This window comes from Aspergillus puulaauensis, chromosome 6 (assembly GCF_016861865.1).
Source record: "Aspergillus puulaauensis MK2 DNA, chromosome 6, nearly complete sequence".
In the NCBI taxonomy this organism is placed as follows: Eukaryota; Fungi; Ascomycota; class Eurotiomycetes; order Eurotiales; family Aspergillaceae; genus Aspergillus; species Aspergillus puulaauensis.
In genome coordinates, this window is record NC_054862.1 from 150,560 (window position 1) to 166,194 (window position 15,635).

Consider the following 15,635-nt stretch of genomic DNA (forward strand, 5'->3'; position numbering starts at 1 on the left):
AACAGGTACACAGTACTGAATATATCACGTTCACTAATAGCAATAACCGTGACAGTGGATATGTAATGATCAAACCATGGCAGGCAGAGTGATACTCTCAATCCTCCACACCTTTCCGCCCTCGCTCGATGACAACCCCTCGTACGTGCCACCACCGGCGGAGGAAATGGTGTCTCCAAAGGTGGTGTCGGCCTCGGCGAGGGTGATCTTGGTGTTGATGTACTTCTGATCGGAGGAGGTACCGGTGCAGCCTTCGTTGCATTCGGTTCCGGTCCCGTATCTACTTTATTAGCATCTATCTCCGTATGTTTAGGAGAGGCATACCCAGTCATGTAAGGCCCAGAGGCATGAGAGAACGTCGAAAGGACATCGCCGGTTTGCGCATTCGTCACAGTCCTGTACTGTTAGCAAGCCTTAAACCCCGCAGGTACTGGTAATCACTCACTGCTTCCACGTATCATTATCGTCCTGCAGCGTATACTCGATCTTGACCTGGTCATCGCCAGCAGCCACACCAGGTTCACCGTCCAGCTGCCCAAAGCTGCCGAATACACTGGCGCGAACGCACCACTCGGTGGCCTTCGCACCGCACCAGTCGTTGCTCTCCCAGCTTTCCAGGGTCGCCTGGATGAGGTCGCCGGTGCCGTTGCTCATGCCGGGCCAGAGGAAGAGGACGCCGTTTTGGGTCTCGGGCGCTGGGCCAGGGATGAGAGTTGTCACGGCGTTGGTTATGGTTGATTTGCTGGGTCCGAGGGAGACACTGCCGCCCCAGGTGTCCTGGCGTTTGTTAAGTGAGGCGGACAGTCCCAGGGTTGGGAGGAGGAGGCTGGCGAAGAGCTTCATTGTGTCAGGGTTGGTTGAGAAGTGAATAATGAAGACGACATATTTCAGCAGGAAACAACCGGCTTTATGGGAAGACATGGGAATGTCTCGAAACTGAATCTATTCGAGAACAAGACTGTTCCATATTAAGTTTGCTGCTGGCCTGAAACAGCCCTATACCGATAGTCTGCCCCTGGTGGACGGACTTTCCCCACCACCACAGCCACTGCGGGGCACTCATATCGAACAGCCTGTTATGTTCTCTTCTGCGGTGATTGTTCAGGGTCAGAGCCCGCTACTGTTGGGAATTTATTATTTAGTATGGGGTGCAGGTTGGTCCGTTCTAACGGTTCTTCAGGGCTTGTGCTGACTTCTGGTCGCATTCAGAACAAGTCACTCACAGCGACAATAATTAAGAAGTCCGCTATTACGCTACTTCTGTCTTTTCCTGCGGGGCTGTTCGTGCTAAGTTCAGTCATCGATCTGGCGGAGTCGGCCGCTTCTCCGGGGTAAAGTGGTGCTGGTTGTTATGTGGTATTTGAATTGCATCTGGCCATGTTGATCTCTAGCTATACTGACTATACCACTACCAAAGCGAATGAAATAAATACCTGCGCCTACGAGACCATAAAATCTGCAAAGTCCTCGTCCGGCAGCTCCGGCTGGACATCCTCACCCCCCATCAACCCCAAATACCAAGTCAAATCACTGCCATCGAACTCCCTCGCCGCAAACCCATTGCCCAAATACCCAAACCGATTGGCAGTCGTATAGGTCAGACTATAATCCTCCCACCGGGGCGCCTTCATGCTTTCAAAGAAATGGATCCTCGAACCGGGCCACATCATGATCTCGCCGTCGACGGTGCCCTGCTTAAACCACGAACGACAGGGGGAGGACCACGCCGTCCGGGGCAGGAATTGCCGTCGGTGCTGCACAAAGTCTGCCACGGCCTCGGGCTTCACGTCAAATGATGTGACTCCCTCTTCAGACATCTTGGTGAGCATTTGTAGGAAATGCTTGGACACCGTTTCAGCTATGGGCAGGAAGCTCCCGTGGCCGTATGGACCGTATGGGCCGTTGAAGACTGCATTTGACAATATTAGCGGAGTTCCCTGCCATCTCCACGATTAGACGAGAACGGACGAAAACCTACTCAGGTAATTGGGAAAATGAGGCACCGCAATGGACAGATACGTATTCGGGCCGTCCGCCCATTCCTTGCTCAGACTGCGCGAGTCTCGCCCGATGGTGGGATATGCGGGCTTCCAGCTTACATCGAAGCCCGTGGCACACACGATAACATCGAAATCATGCTCTACGCCATCGGCGGTCCGGATACCCTTCGGGGTAAACTCTTGGATGCTGGACGACACGACGCTGACGTTGTCCTCGCACAGCGCCTCGAGGTATCCAGCCCCGGGTGTTGGGCGACGACAGCCGACGGCGAAGTTGGTGGGCACGATCAGATCGGCCAGTTCGGGTTTCTTGGCTAGTCGTCTGCGCATGTCTCGCTCGGCTGCCTGTGATGATCTTTAGAGACTGAAGGATGTGATGAGAGGGTAACTGACTGCTCTTGCATCTGCCTGCTCTGCAGATCCATTGAGGATGAAGCGGAACCGCGAGTTCAGCTCGGACTCGATCTTCTTTCGGTATGCTAGGTACCGGTCTGGATCTGACCGGAGGATTTCCTTCTGTTTCTCGCTGTCTGGTCCTGTTAGATTGACATAATGTATGCATGCAGGCAGCTGGCGCTCACATTTGAAGTTTGTTCCTCCTTTCCCTGCAAAGCGCTGCCCGAAGCTGGCAGTAACCCAGGATTGGCTGCGAATGAAGCATTTCAACGAAGAAACAACTGAAAGAATCAGTCTCCACTCTGTATGAACAAGGTGAATAACAAACCAGGCTGGATATTGGGAACAATCTGGACAGCAGAGGACCCTGACCCAATGACACCCACTCGCTTTCCTTGAAGCTGAATGCTGTCATCCCAGCTTGCACTGTGCAGCATTTGGCCCTTGAAGCGTTCTCGGTTGGGGATTGCAGGCCATTTCCATTTACTGAGACCATCTTAGCAGGCTTCAAAGTAGACAGGCAGACACTCACTTGAGAACACCGCTTCCATTGACCAGGACATGCGCCTTGTCCTCGAAAACCTCCTTTGACCCTTCCATTTTCTGAATTTGGAGATTCCACTGCTGTTCATCTTCGTCCCATCTGGCACTGACCACCTTGGAGTTAAGCCGCATGTACTTCATCAGGCCATAGTCCTGCGCAACAGATTTAAAGTAATGCAAAATCTCAGGCGCACTGGAATAGCTGCCAAACCATCAGATCACACCATCAATAGACATAGAAATACAAGAAACATACAACGAGGACCAGTGCGTAGACGGGGCCCAAGAATACTGGTAATTCACCGACGGGATATCACATCCACACCCCGGATACTTGTTCTCATACCAAGTGCCCCCGATCGAGGGATTCTTGTCGTAGCAGACCAAGTCCAGATCCAGGCCGCTGTTATCGACATCGTGCGCGAAGTTGATGGCGCTGGCACCGCAGCCGATGACAATAACTCGGATCTTCCTCGCGATGCGGCTGGGCTGTTCGATGATCTCGTAGTTCCCGGTGGACACCGTTTGGCTGATACCGAGAGACCCCATGTTGCAGTTCTATGAACAATTCTAAACGAAATTTACTGCTTGGCTGTAGATTTCAGGAACTCGGCGTCTTTTCTACCTTATCCATTTGGCAGACATGACGCCTTTCCCTGCCCAGTGGAGCTCCACCATCCGTCCACCAGGCCTAAGTTTCCCTCCACTCGACGTCCATTTCTTACTTGTCGGGGTGATTCAGAGTCCCTGGATTTACGAGGACTTCACCGAGGCTTCTTCAGCTGTTGGAATTTCCATCGGATTCGCTCAGTATACTCTATTCCAATATCTACTCCTGTTTCCAAGTACAACCCTCATTCCAAAACCCCAAGCCCGCCTTCCTCCGCGCAGTCCCATGAACCGCCGCACTATCCAAACACTCCCCCGCATACTCCCTCGCCGCACTCAACCTCCCCAAAGCAATTTCCACCGTCGGCAAGCTCGCCCCATGCGCGTCCGCAATGGCCAGCGCATGCCGCATATCCTTACACGCCAGCGCAGCCGCAAACCCAGGCCCTTGCTCCGGGGGCGGCGCATACGAGCCGCTCGTTATCCGCGTGGAATAACCCTGCAGCACGGGGCCGAACATGTTCCCTATAAACTCTTCGAGCAGGGCCATACCGAGGCCTGTCTTCTCGGCGATGATGTGCGCTTCGGAGATTACTTCCATGAAGCTTATGACGAGGATGTTTCTGCATAAACAAAGACGGGTCAGAGGTTGGATGGGGTACACCTAGTAGACTTGCTTACCCGCATATCTTCAGCGAACTAGACCGACGCACGTCTTCACCGAGGTGTATAATACTGCGGCCCATCACATCTTGGATAAGCGGCTTTACTCTCTCGATCGCGGCGGCGGGCCCGGCAATCGCGAAGATGAGCTTCCCTGCTGCTGCAACAGGGCTGGCGCCGAACACGGGGGCTGCTATGAATGATGCGCCCCGTTCAGCGAGGCGTTGCGCTGTGGACGCGGCTGTATCTGGGTGGATGGTGGAGGTGTCGATGAAGATTTTACCAGCCAGGGAGGTGTTGGTGGTTAGGGCTCCGGTGACAAGGGAGACTAAGACGGTGTCGTCGGAGATCTATGATTCTGTCAGTAGTTGGTCGCATGCGAGGTGGTGTGCTGTACCATGGTGAAAATGATATCGGATGCTTTGACCAGGCTTTCGAAATCGGTCTCTGGGAGAGCGCCGGCATCTTGGAGTGCCTCTCCCTTTGACATACTCCGGTTGCTGTAGTGGAGGGGAGGGAGGCTGTTTGCCTGGAGATGCTTCTGCAGGTTGAGCGCCATGTGTAGGCCCATGGATCCGAGTCCAAGCTGGTTTGTTAATCCATGTTTCCATCAGAATGTAGTGGGATACGTACCCATCCAATGTTCGAGGCCATATTGTCTGTGGGTGATGTATGCTGGTACAGGGTTTGGAATACTATCAACTGAAATATCTGGCTAAGGCCAAGGTCTGTAGTGGACTGCAGGGACACGATGTGGAGCTCCACTACATAATTGGAGATCGTCCACTCCATAATCTGACAATACCGTCGCTGATCACCTGACGCCCGGTCCCACCTGGCGCCCGATTTTTTTATTTTAACTGATAATTTACGTAGTTTTAAACTATCATAACTTATTTAATATGACTCCAATTAAAGAAGTAATTACAGAATTAGAATCCTTAAAGCTTAATAAATTAATTAATTATACTAATATTACGTAAAAGTATAGAGTTAACTAGCTAACCCTCTTAAAATACTACTGCGGTATCCAGCAGTTAAAAAAAGCCTAATATAAAAATTAATAAGTTCTTAATAACTACCAGATAAAAGATCTTATTATCTATATTAATAATCTCGGTATGGAAGGCTTATTTCTATTATATATAATATTAAGAAATTTTGCCGCTAATATTATTAGAAAACGGCCTGGAAAATACTGGCCTGGATACTTTTTAAAATAATATAATAAAGATTTTATATACTATTATACTACTAGTATAGACGCAGTATATATACAGGCTGATTCTACCTATAAATATATACTATCTTTTAAGCTTTTAATACAGAAGCTTTATTAATATAATATATAGACAGAAGATATCTATAATATAGATAAAAAAGACTTCTTAATTAGAATTCTTACTAAGGATAAGAAGATCTTCTCTAAGCAGAGATATAAAAGAAATAGCCTTAAGTAATATTTTTAAAATAATAATTAGGAATAGATTACTATAATTACTTATATTTACATGGATAGAAGTAAGCTATCACTAGCTTTTATATACTACTTTAAACTAGAAGACGGCAGATGGGCAACCCAAAACAGCCGCAGTTGATGCTGTTTTTGGCCGTTTATCTGCTATGTCTTCTGCTACTCCCCGGTGTACTTATATCCACGCACTACCAAGCACTAATTAATGATCTATCTAATCTTATTTATCCGCAACGGAGTATACCTCCAGATATACTGCCTGGAGGCCAGCTAATACTAAAAATAATGCAGGACCCCTTATAAATAATATCCAGTATAGTGCCTCAGTCCTATAATATCCTATATTTATTTACTTTCTCTTAACTCCGGCTTTGAATCCCTAATCCTCGGCGGGACGTTAAGTGCTATAATAAACTTAGCTAAGAGAATTTTATATTAAAAGTCTTCTACTATAGACTATATTATATCTTTATATTATAGCTTACTACTGTTATATTCTTAATCTATTATCTGATACTAATAACTCTAAGTATAAAAGTACTGAAGGCAGTTAATATAATATAGATCTAATAAAGCCTAAAGATAAGAGCTTATAAGACTATAATATTAATAATATAGTATTTCTATTTATAGATAATAAATATCTACTAGAATACTATCTCCAGCAGCTTAAGAACTTTAATAAGATAGAATATACTAAGAAGAACTATAATAAGAAGATTATAATCCTGCTTAATTAAATAAAAAAAAAAAGTAGTTATAATATAGCTTATTCTCTAATTTATTATACTAATCTATTTAATAGGATCTCTGTAGATTTTATATCTTTCTGTAAAGAGACTCTCTAGAGGAATTCACACGCCTGTTAATTTTAATTATATATATTTTTCTAGACTAGGTCCTTAATCTATAGTATAGAAAGAATAGGAGATAACTTCTAAATATAAGATATAAAAGCTTACTTAATACTTTTTAGAAAATATTTCACCTAGTATATAAAAGAGAAAATTTAAATAAGATTATAAAATAAATAAACTGCTAGATATATTATATATATTTAAATAATCCCCCGCTCAGATATATAGGACTAAAATACAGATAATGTTGAACTTATAGGATGGATGGTCATATAAGTCACATGACTGATAGTCAGAGGGCTTATATTAATATTATTATTCAGTAATAAGATAAGAAAAGAATAAGAATAATAGATATAGATCAGAGATAAAAGAATGACTTAAGTTCCTTTTTAATTAACCAGGAGATTAAAGCTATATTTATAGCTTATTATCTTCCTCCTAGATCTTTCTAAATTATAAATCAATATTAATTGATTTATAAGATAGATTAATCTAGTTCTTTTCATGATATCAATGACTTTTAGTGAATTTGTCAGATAGAGGTATCCAGACCTTATAATGATTCATAGATTTTTATACTGTATAATTTTTATACAGTATTACTGAGTCATCCAATAGATAATTCTTTATTATCTTATATAAGATATAGAACTAATATTCTATAATAACTAGATAATTTAGTAACTAGCTAAAAAGTATAAATTATTTATTAAAAGACGTGATAAGCCTCTAATAAATATTAAGAACTTAATTAAGATAGTAGAGACTATAGTTAGTATAATAAAAAAAAGTTAAGCTATAATTATTACTGTATTAAACTAGTACTCTTTCTACAGCTTACTAGCTTAATAAATAATTATTCTCAGGCTATTCTAAATCTATAGTATTAATATATTTTAATTAGCTTACTATATAATCCTTAAGGTAGCCCTTATTATATTATTATTAAGTTTACTTTTAAATTTTTTAAAGAATAGCTTAGTATAAAGAATATATAATTTTATAATAGCTATTCTATCTTTATATCTAACTAGTCTTTTAGTAATATATATATTTTATCTAAAATTATTTTTAATTCTTCTTTTATTCTTAGTTTTTATATTTTTTTAGACTTAATTTTCGCAGATCATTTCTTTAACTGTGTTAAAACTTAAAGGCGAGGAGGTACTTATTTCCGTAAGCTAGATTCTATAGCTTTAGATCTATAATAGATATAATAAGCTTCTATTATAAATTAATATAGTATTAAATAATATCTCTATATTCTGAATATTAGAATAGACTCTATAAGGTATTATTATATTACTTAATAAGCTGTTTTCTTATATAATAATTAAATCTTAGATTAAGAAGATAGGAGTAATTACTAGTTTTCTATAAATTATATATTTATATAGCTTATAATACAGAACCGGGATAGTATTAAATAGTAGTAGTAGGCTACTCCAGTATATTAGGCTTTAATTTATACTAATTAACACGCCTTAGGATCTATTAATAATTTAATATATAATCTTATTATATATTATACTAATATCTATATCTTTTTATACTATTATCTCAGCAGAAGAATAAATAAAAACCTCCCTACTATTATTTATAGTCTTAATCCTAAGAATAATATTATATATGCTGTATACTAGATAAGCCAGTTCATTAATCTAAACTATTTTTAGGAATTAACTACTATATAATTATCCTTAGTTAATTAAGACCTAGAAATTATTAACCTAGTTTACTACTATAATATACTAAGTTATTAAATAGAATACCTATTATTAAACTACTATAAAATAAAGTAATATAAAATATATAAGAAGCTGAACCAGAAGATTACTAGTACTAGATAATAAATATAGAACTTATTACTTACTTAAAGTTAAGTAAAGTATAACTATAAGTAATTAATACTAGAAATTAGATATCAGCTATCTAGATTTAACCTAGCTGAGAAAGAAAATTCTTTTAAGTATTCAGAAATTACACTACTATTTTAGAAATAATTAATTAAGAGCCTCCTTACTCTACCCTACCTAATACTTAAGAAGAAAGTAGCTAGATAGATAGAAGTAATTAATACTATAGCTATTTATATTCTTTTTAAAGAAGATAATATATACTATCTTTTATATAATAAATATTCTTCTATAGAGTCTGCTACTACTAGACTAGATTATAGTATTAAAAAAGAGATATAATTTCTCCTATCTTCTTCCTTTATAAATTAAAGGCTAGTTACCGCGATTCAGTCTGTAATAAAGAATAAGATATTCTAGAAAAATATAAAAAGATCTCTATTCTACTTTATTTATTTTAATTAGCTAGATTTAGATATTATAAAATAAATATAAAAATTCTCTAGTTATAGAGATATTATAAAATATATTAAGTAAAAGTACCTTCGTTATATCTCTATATAATCTGAGATAAGGTGTACTTTCCCGTTCGCCGTTTTCTGTGCCCTTCTAGTCGCCGGCTTTTCTCGATGGCGTGAGAGTCAAAAACAGGCGGATCCGTCAACATGCCAAGTCAGATGCTTTCATCAGCCCTATGCAGCTGAATGAGAGCAAGCCAACAGCTTTTCTCAACCCGCTAGAAAAGAAGAGGGAAACAGTTCGAGCGAGATGAGTGTCTCAGTCCGCGCCTTGGCCAGTGCACTTGGCACAAGGCTGGTTGAGTGGCTGTTGCCCCATTCCAACTAAAACTCTGGGTATTTGATATCCACCAATGATCCATTTCTGAATACGAGACGCCTTGGTCGAAGCGAGTCGGGAAAACAACCTGAAATTGAATTATAAAAAGACCGCCGCCGCCCTATACATAATACAGAAATGGTTTGCAAACTTCACGCCACTTCCGCACATGAGGCTCGCAGCGATGACTCCACGTATTTCTTGGCTTTCTGTCGCGATCGCCCTTGGAGGTCTGTCGACCTGTATGTTATGTTCCCTTCCCTACGGAGTATTCTTATCCTGTCTGCCCTATGAAACTGATTCTGGGTAGCAGGCGCCGCGCAAGCAGTGGACGACCTGTGCTCCGGCTGGTTCTGGTACCCCCCGACATCTCGCGGAGACTACCAAAGCTGCCCGACTGGCAAGATCAATGGCACAATCGGTATTGACCCGGACTCGGGGCCCATTATTCTCCCCAACCTCGTCACCCTGAATGGCACGCTGCAGCTCAAGCGGACTTGGGGTGAGATTACCTCCGTCAGTGCGCCTGATCTTGAGAGCGCGAACGCGCTGGACTTTGCCGATATAATGGTGGGCGGCTTAGACCGAATCTCATTTCCTCGTTTGCGGAACGTGTCGGAGCGTATATCTTTTAGGGGGACGACGAGGGATGCGACTGCTGAGTTTCCGGTGCTGGAACATGCTGGGTCTATCGCTATCGAAGAACACTTGCTTCAGTACGCACGTTAAGATACATAACAGGGGACACAACTGATATGAATGACACTAGGCTGCATATGAACTCGCTACAGTCGGTTGCCGATGACTTTGATCTAGATAACGCTTTCGCAGGATTGGCGGACGGCCTTGCAGTCGCACTTCCATCTTTACAGTCGGTTGGGTTTCTCAAATTAGGAGGCAATCTCACGAGGCATGTCTGCTCCATCCCATGATGAGATAAATGCTTACCAGTCCCAGCATCTCCCTACCCAAGCTCGTGTCTGCCGGGTCTCCAAAACATGCAAAAGGATCCATCTCGACAGAGGCCGGGTTGCGGCTTCATCTCGCGGGGAGGTGGAATCAAGTCCCCCAGGTTCCATTTGTCCTGGACTTCCCCATGCTTGAATATGTGGACACGCAGTTCTATGTTCATGGCCCAGTGGATATGTTGTTCTCTCCCAGCACCTACTGTGTCTCCCAGATTGAGCTAACGTGGACCCGGTACAGCCTTAACCTCCCTTCTCTTACAAACACCACAGCAGCCATCCACATCGATAGCACCAGCCCCCTCTCCCTCTCTCTCCCTCTCCGCACAGCTTCTACCATCGAGCTTCTCGGGGCCATCGAGCAGTACGCAGACCGTTACCCAACCGTTACCTTGGATCATCTGCTAACAGCAATCCCAGCATCTCGCTCCCAAATCTCACCCGCTTCACCCACATCACCGTGGCCTCAACCACGAACTTCAACTGCGACCGCTTCATCGAGGAAATCAGCGAAACTGCCCAGATCCCAGAAGGAGGCCAGCACTCCATCATCTGTTCATCAGTGCACGGCAACTCGTCGGGCCTGTCGTTAGGTGGGAAAATCGCAATCGGGGTCGTCGTTCCAGTCGCGGTGTTGATACTAGCTCTGCTTGTAATATGTCTCAGGCGACGCAGGAGAAGGGCTGCTAAAGGGAAAGAGGAGAGGAGAGCCGTAGATCAATCAGACACCCCAGAGTATGATAGTGCTCATGCTCCGCGCGAAGAGGCTGTCGTAACGAGAAGTGCCACAGCAGCAGATGAGATCGGCCCTCCACCCCCATATTCGCCGCGAGAGGACGCGAACACGGCGTCTAAGACTAGATAAGGGATTAAAAGTGCGAAAAGAGCTTGAAAGCTTGAAATAAGTCTAGTCTAGTTCATCCAAGATCCAACATTAAAACTGGACCTCACCAAGACGGCGGAATCCAATACTCCTGCCAACAGGTCCGTCTCGTCTGGGGCTGGCGACGGCGACGTGCCCATGTCCCCGTCCTCTGGTCCCACCGACGAACCGACTGGGCCATCGTCCTGGAGGAGATTCCGTGCGCGCGCCTCTTGCTGCAGATGCATGACGCGCTCCTCGAGTAGTCGTATATATCTCTTCTATTAGATACTATGGTCAGCGACTCGGACCAGCATCCGCTCTTTTAGGGCTTCCCTGCATTCGCTGGCGGCGCTGCGGCAGTTGGAACAGGCAGGCAGGACCCAGTTGCAGCGCTGTTTGCGGCGGCTGCATCGCTCGCAGGCGATGGGGCGGAGCTGTGGCGGCATCCTCTCTCTGTATCTGCTTCAAAGGACTTGTGTGAAAGGAGTTTTGTGAGAGTTGGAGAGGAGATGATCCTCTTCGGCTTCGGGTCCGACGCCGCTACGCCACATCATTTATGACGCTCTGCAGACCACTCAATGAACAATGTATATTATATTATTTATATATGCCACCTTGACATGTCTGGCAAGGAATGCCACCCCAATGGCTCTCTATCCGAATAATGTGCTCTGTCGAGCAGACCAGCAAGCCCTCTGTCGTGTAAACCAGCATACTCCTCCCTCTATTGACTACACGGCTAATGATAATATCCTTAATAGGCCTTTGGAATTCGCCTCGTTCCCTCGCCCACTGTCGTGCAGCTGGCCAAAAATGCCGGGTTCGACTCGCTCTTCATCGACCTCGAGCACTCCACCCTCATCCTTAATAAGGCCAGCTAGCTGTGCGTAACCACGCTGCTTGCCGGAATCACACCTGTAGTCCGCGTTCTATATCAGTACGGTGATGGTTTTGTCCAGCGCGTTCTGGACGGCGGCGCAATGGGCGTGGTGTTCCCGCATATCTATAGTCCCGGTTTGTCCCCTGCTTCTTATAGCTGTCCCCTCGCTCTAATAAAGGAACAGAAGATGCAAGGTCAGCCGTCCGTGTATCTAAATACCCCCCAAATGGCACGCGCTCGATGACCGGCCAGCTACTGTAATTTAACCTCCTGCCGACGCCTATCCCGACTGTCATCGCAGAAGGAAACGCCACGGCATTAACAGTGTTCCTCATGGTTGAGATAAAGATATCTGTCGAGCCTGATATCCTAGATGCAATTGCTGCTACCCCAGGCGTGGATGTCCTGCTGGTTAGCTCCAACGATCTAAGCATTAAGCTGGATATTTCTGGGGATTTTAGGAGCGAGATCTTCCGCGGCGTATTACGGGCTGTTAGTCAGGCTGCGAGGAAGTACAGCAAGATAATGAGGCTGGCGGGGATCTATGGCGATAGAGAGATGTTGGAATGGGCTGTTAAAGACCTGGGGGTTGGGTGGGTGTTGGTCGGGCAGTATTATAATACCTGCTTTAATACCGGCTGTTCTTAGTCTATTATTAATTCTGAGTTTGCTAAAGAAATATATAATATTTAATTTAATAAAATAAATAAACTAATTACTATAAAAGATATTAAATTAAAAAATAAGATAAGTAAAGTTACTATATTCTTACTACTTATCCCAGGTACTATACCTAGTATCTCTAAAAAGTATATAAAGATTAATATCTAAGTATATATTATTAACCAGCTCTAATTTAAGCTACTTATTAGAACTAAAGTACTTGCCTGTAAAGAATTTATTTTTAATTTTAAGTATTTTAAGACTTTTATTAGCTCCTATCAAAATATCTTCTTTCTAATTATATATATTACTTAACCTTACAGAGTTAAGAATACTATAGTTATATCTTAAAAACAGGTTATATTATCTATTTATTTAAAAGTATAAATCCCTATAAAGCTTTATACTACTTTATCTAAAGAAAAAGACTTTATTTTTAAGCCTGTAAAATATTTATCTATATCTAAATTAAAATTAAATTAATTCACTGTCTATGCTTACCTCGTGAATCATAACTTTTTATTTATTAAAGCTATTAATAATTTAAATAAACCTGTAATTATTACTTAACACGTCTGCTTAGATTCTATATCTAATTCTAAATATATTACTGTATACTGTATATCTGCTATTACTGAAGATCTAGCTTATAGCTATAATAACCTGCTAGATAAGTAATCTATTATCTATATAAAATCTATCTCTATTTACTATTAATATATCGAAGATATCTTTATTTATACAAACTGTATTATTACCGAAGACTTACTAAAACCTAAAATAAATAATAAGCCTGAAATTATTAAGACTTAGAACTATAATAATATTACTGTTCTACTTAATAGTATTATTATCTATAGTAAAGATCTATATACTATCTACTGTTTTAAGAAGTTTACTAGTTACTTTAATATCTAGAGTACTCCTAGTATAATTAGATAAATTAATATTCCTAAAGACTAGTAGATAAAAATATTATTAAAGAATAATTAAAAAGATTATCTTTAGAAATCTTAAATCTACTATATCAGTCCTAAAGATCACGCTAAAATTAATAAAATCTTTAAACCCCTATATACCTAAAATAAAATATCTATTACTTATAGCTATATACCTTCCGGATATCCTATATTTATTATCTAGAAAGATAACAGAATTACTAAGAAAGATCGCGTTATTATTAATCTATAAAAAGTAAATAAAGAATCTATACCTAATCTATACCCTATACCTGTTTAAGATAAAATTATTTAAATAATTTAAGGATACTTCTTTATTATAGTTATTAATACCTATTAATTTTTTTATTAGTAGCCTATTAAATATAAATACTGTAATTATCTTACTATTATACTATATTATAGCTAGGAAGTATTTTATATTATTATTATAGGTTTTATGAATTCTATCCCCTATATTTAATATTAAATAGATCTAAATCTAAAGGAATTCTGTATATTCTACTATATCTATATTAATAATCTTATAGTTATCTCTGAAACCCTTAATAATTATCTTATACACCTTAAACTAGTATTCTAAAAACTACAGGATATAAATATCAAGCTTAAATTATTAAAAGCCTATATTAGCTTCCCCTCTGTAAAGCTTCTTAGATAATAAGTTAATATTTTAGGCCTTACTATCCCTAAAAATAAAATTTATACTATTTATAATCTTACTTTCCCCGCTACTCTTCAGGATCTAGAGATTTATTTAGGTTTGACTAGTTAATTCTACTACTATATTAAAAACTATACTAAATATGTTAAATCTCTATAAAAATATAAAACTGAACTACTATATAGTAGTTCTAATACTAGTTATATATATTAAGAATATACTATATATACTTAATTTATTAAGCTTATCTAGATTAAAAAGAAAGTATTTAAATATCTTTAATCTTAATTTACTAAGCCTTTATTTTTAATTTATTTTAACCGCGATTAAAAACTATATCTCGACCTTAATACTTTATATAAATTAATAGATGTTATATTCTTCTATATTAAATAGAACTATTAGTATAAATCCTTATATCTACCTCTATAAATATAAGTTAAACTAATCCTATTTCTTTCTTACTATTTAATATCAGCTAAATCCTGCTACTAGCCTACTGAATTAGAAGTCTTATACTTAGTTTAGATATTATAAAAAGCTAGATATCTTATTAAGGTCTTAAATTATACTGTTATTATATATACTAATTATATCTTAATTACTAGTATTATAAAGCATACCTCCTCTATAGATACCGTATCTCTAGAAAAACTAAATCTATATTTAGTATAAGTATTTTAATATATCCAGCAATTCCACCTCAAGATCTTCTATAAACCTAGAAAAGATAATATTATTACTAATACTCTTTTTTACTTATCTGTTAAATATATAAATACTGCTACTAAGTAAGATATTAATCTTAATTAGTTACTTAATATTAAAGCTCGCTATACCAGCTTATTAATTAAACTTAGCTATAATTTTAAACAGCATGTTATTTAAGAATATACTAAGAATTCTTATATTAAGTTTATTCTAGAAATACTCTATCAAGACCTTAATATAAAGCTATTTTACTTAGAGCAAGACAGTTTACTCTATATATTAAAGTAATAAATCATTAACTCTAATACTATTAAAGACTAATAGTTATTCTTACCTAGAACTATATATAAGGAACTATTTAAAATAATCTATAATAAACGCGGTTATTAAGGCCTTAAATAATACTTATATACTATATAAGGATTTACTCTATATTAAGAAAGATATTATTTATATCTCTATATCTAGTAGTATCCTGTATATCGTGCTAATAATCCTTACTAATATAAGTTATATAGAAGTCTTTAGCTAATAGTTCCTGTATTAATATTTTTTAATATTATTATAATAGATTTTATTACCTATTTATCTACTATTTATTCTAGATATAGTGCCTAAGCTGAACTTAATACTTTACTTATTATAGTTAATAGGTTTACTAAATATATTAGTTTACTTTCTGGCAACGCA

General features: G+C 39.6%; 6 protein-coding genes across 6 annotated transcripts; 3 read left to right on the plus strand and 3 right to left on the minus strand.

The window, feature by feature from the left end:
- Positions 1-69: 69 nt before the first annotated feature.
- Positions 70-843, minus strand: APUU_60056A (uncharacterized protein; the record flags this gene model as incomplete). Its single annotated transcript, XM_041706858.1, has 3 exons — positions 70-280; positions 325-396; positions 446-843. The coding sequence occupies 3 exons, from the start codon at positions 841-843 to the stop codon at positions 70-72; spliced, it is 681 nt and encodes a 226-aa protein (XP_041559202.1).
- Positions 844-1,439: 596 nt separating this feature from the next.
- Positions 1,440-3,488, minus strand: APUU_60057A (flavin-containing monooxygenase; the record flags this gene model as incomplete). Its single annotated transcript, XM_041706859.1, has 7 exons — positions 1,440-1,909; positions 1,979-2,345; positions 2,394-2,530; positions 2,582-2,677; positions 2,725-2,882; positions 2,929-3,141; positions 3,196-3,488. 7 exons carry the CDS (start codon positions 3,486-3,488, stop codon positions 1,440-1,442), a joined length of 1,734 nt encoding a protein of 577 aa, XP_041559203.1.
- Positions 3,489-3,768: 280 nt separating this feature from the next.
- APUU_60058A (NAD(P)-dependent oxidoreductase) lies at positions 3,769-4,865 on the minus strand (the record flags this gene model as incomplete). Its single annotated transcript, XM_041706860.1, has 4 exons — positions 3,769-4,171; positions 4,230-4,561; positions 4,609-4,797; positions 4,845-4,865. The coding sequence occupies 4 exons, from the start codon at positions 4,863-4,865 to the stop codon at positions 3,769-3,771; spliced, it is 945 nt and encodes a 314-aa protein (XP_041559204.1).
- A 4,557-nt stretch (positions 4,866-9,422) lies between these two features.
- APUU_60059S (uncharacterized protein) lies at positions 9,423-9,967 on the plus strand (the record flags this gene model as incomplete). Its single annotated transcript, XM_041706861.1, has 2 exons — positions 9,423-9,480; positions 9,552-9,967. 2 exons carry the CDS (start codon positions 9,423-9,425, stop codon positions 9,965-9,967), a joined length of 474 nt encoding a protein of 157 aa, XP_041559205.1.
- A 367-nt stretch (positions 9,968-10,334) lies between these two features.
- Positions 10,335-11,068, plus strand: APUU_60060S (uncharacterized protein; the record flags this gene model as incomplete). The annotated part of the gene is made up of 3 exons (XM_041706863.1): positions 10,335-10,384; positions 10,445-10,567; positions 10,624-11,068. The coding sequence occupies 3 exons, from the start codon at positions 10,335-10,337 to the stop codon at positions 11,066-11,068; spliced, it is 618 nt and encodes a 205-aa protein (XP_041559206.1).
- Positions 11,069-11,713: 645 nt separating this feature from the next.
- APUU_60061S (uncharacterized protein) lies at positions 11,714-11,949 on the plus strand (the record flags this gene model as incomplete). Its single annotated transcript, XM_041706864.1, has 2 exons — positions 11,714-11,770; positions 11,830-11,949. The coding sequence occupies 2 exons, from the start codon at positions 11,714-11,716 to the stop codon at positions 11,947-11,949; spliced, it is 177 nt and encodes a 58-aa protein (XP_041559207.1).
- Positions 11,950-15,635: the final 3,686 nt, after the last annotated feature.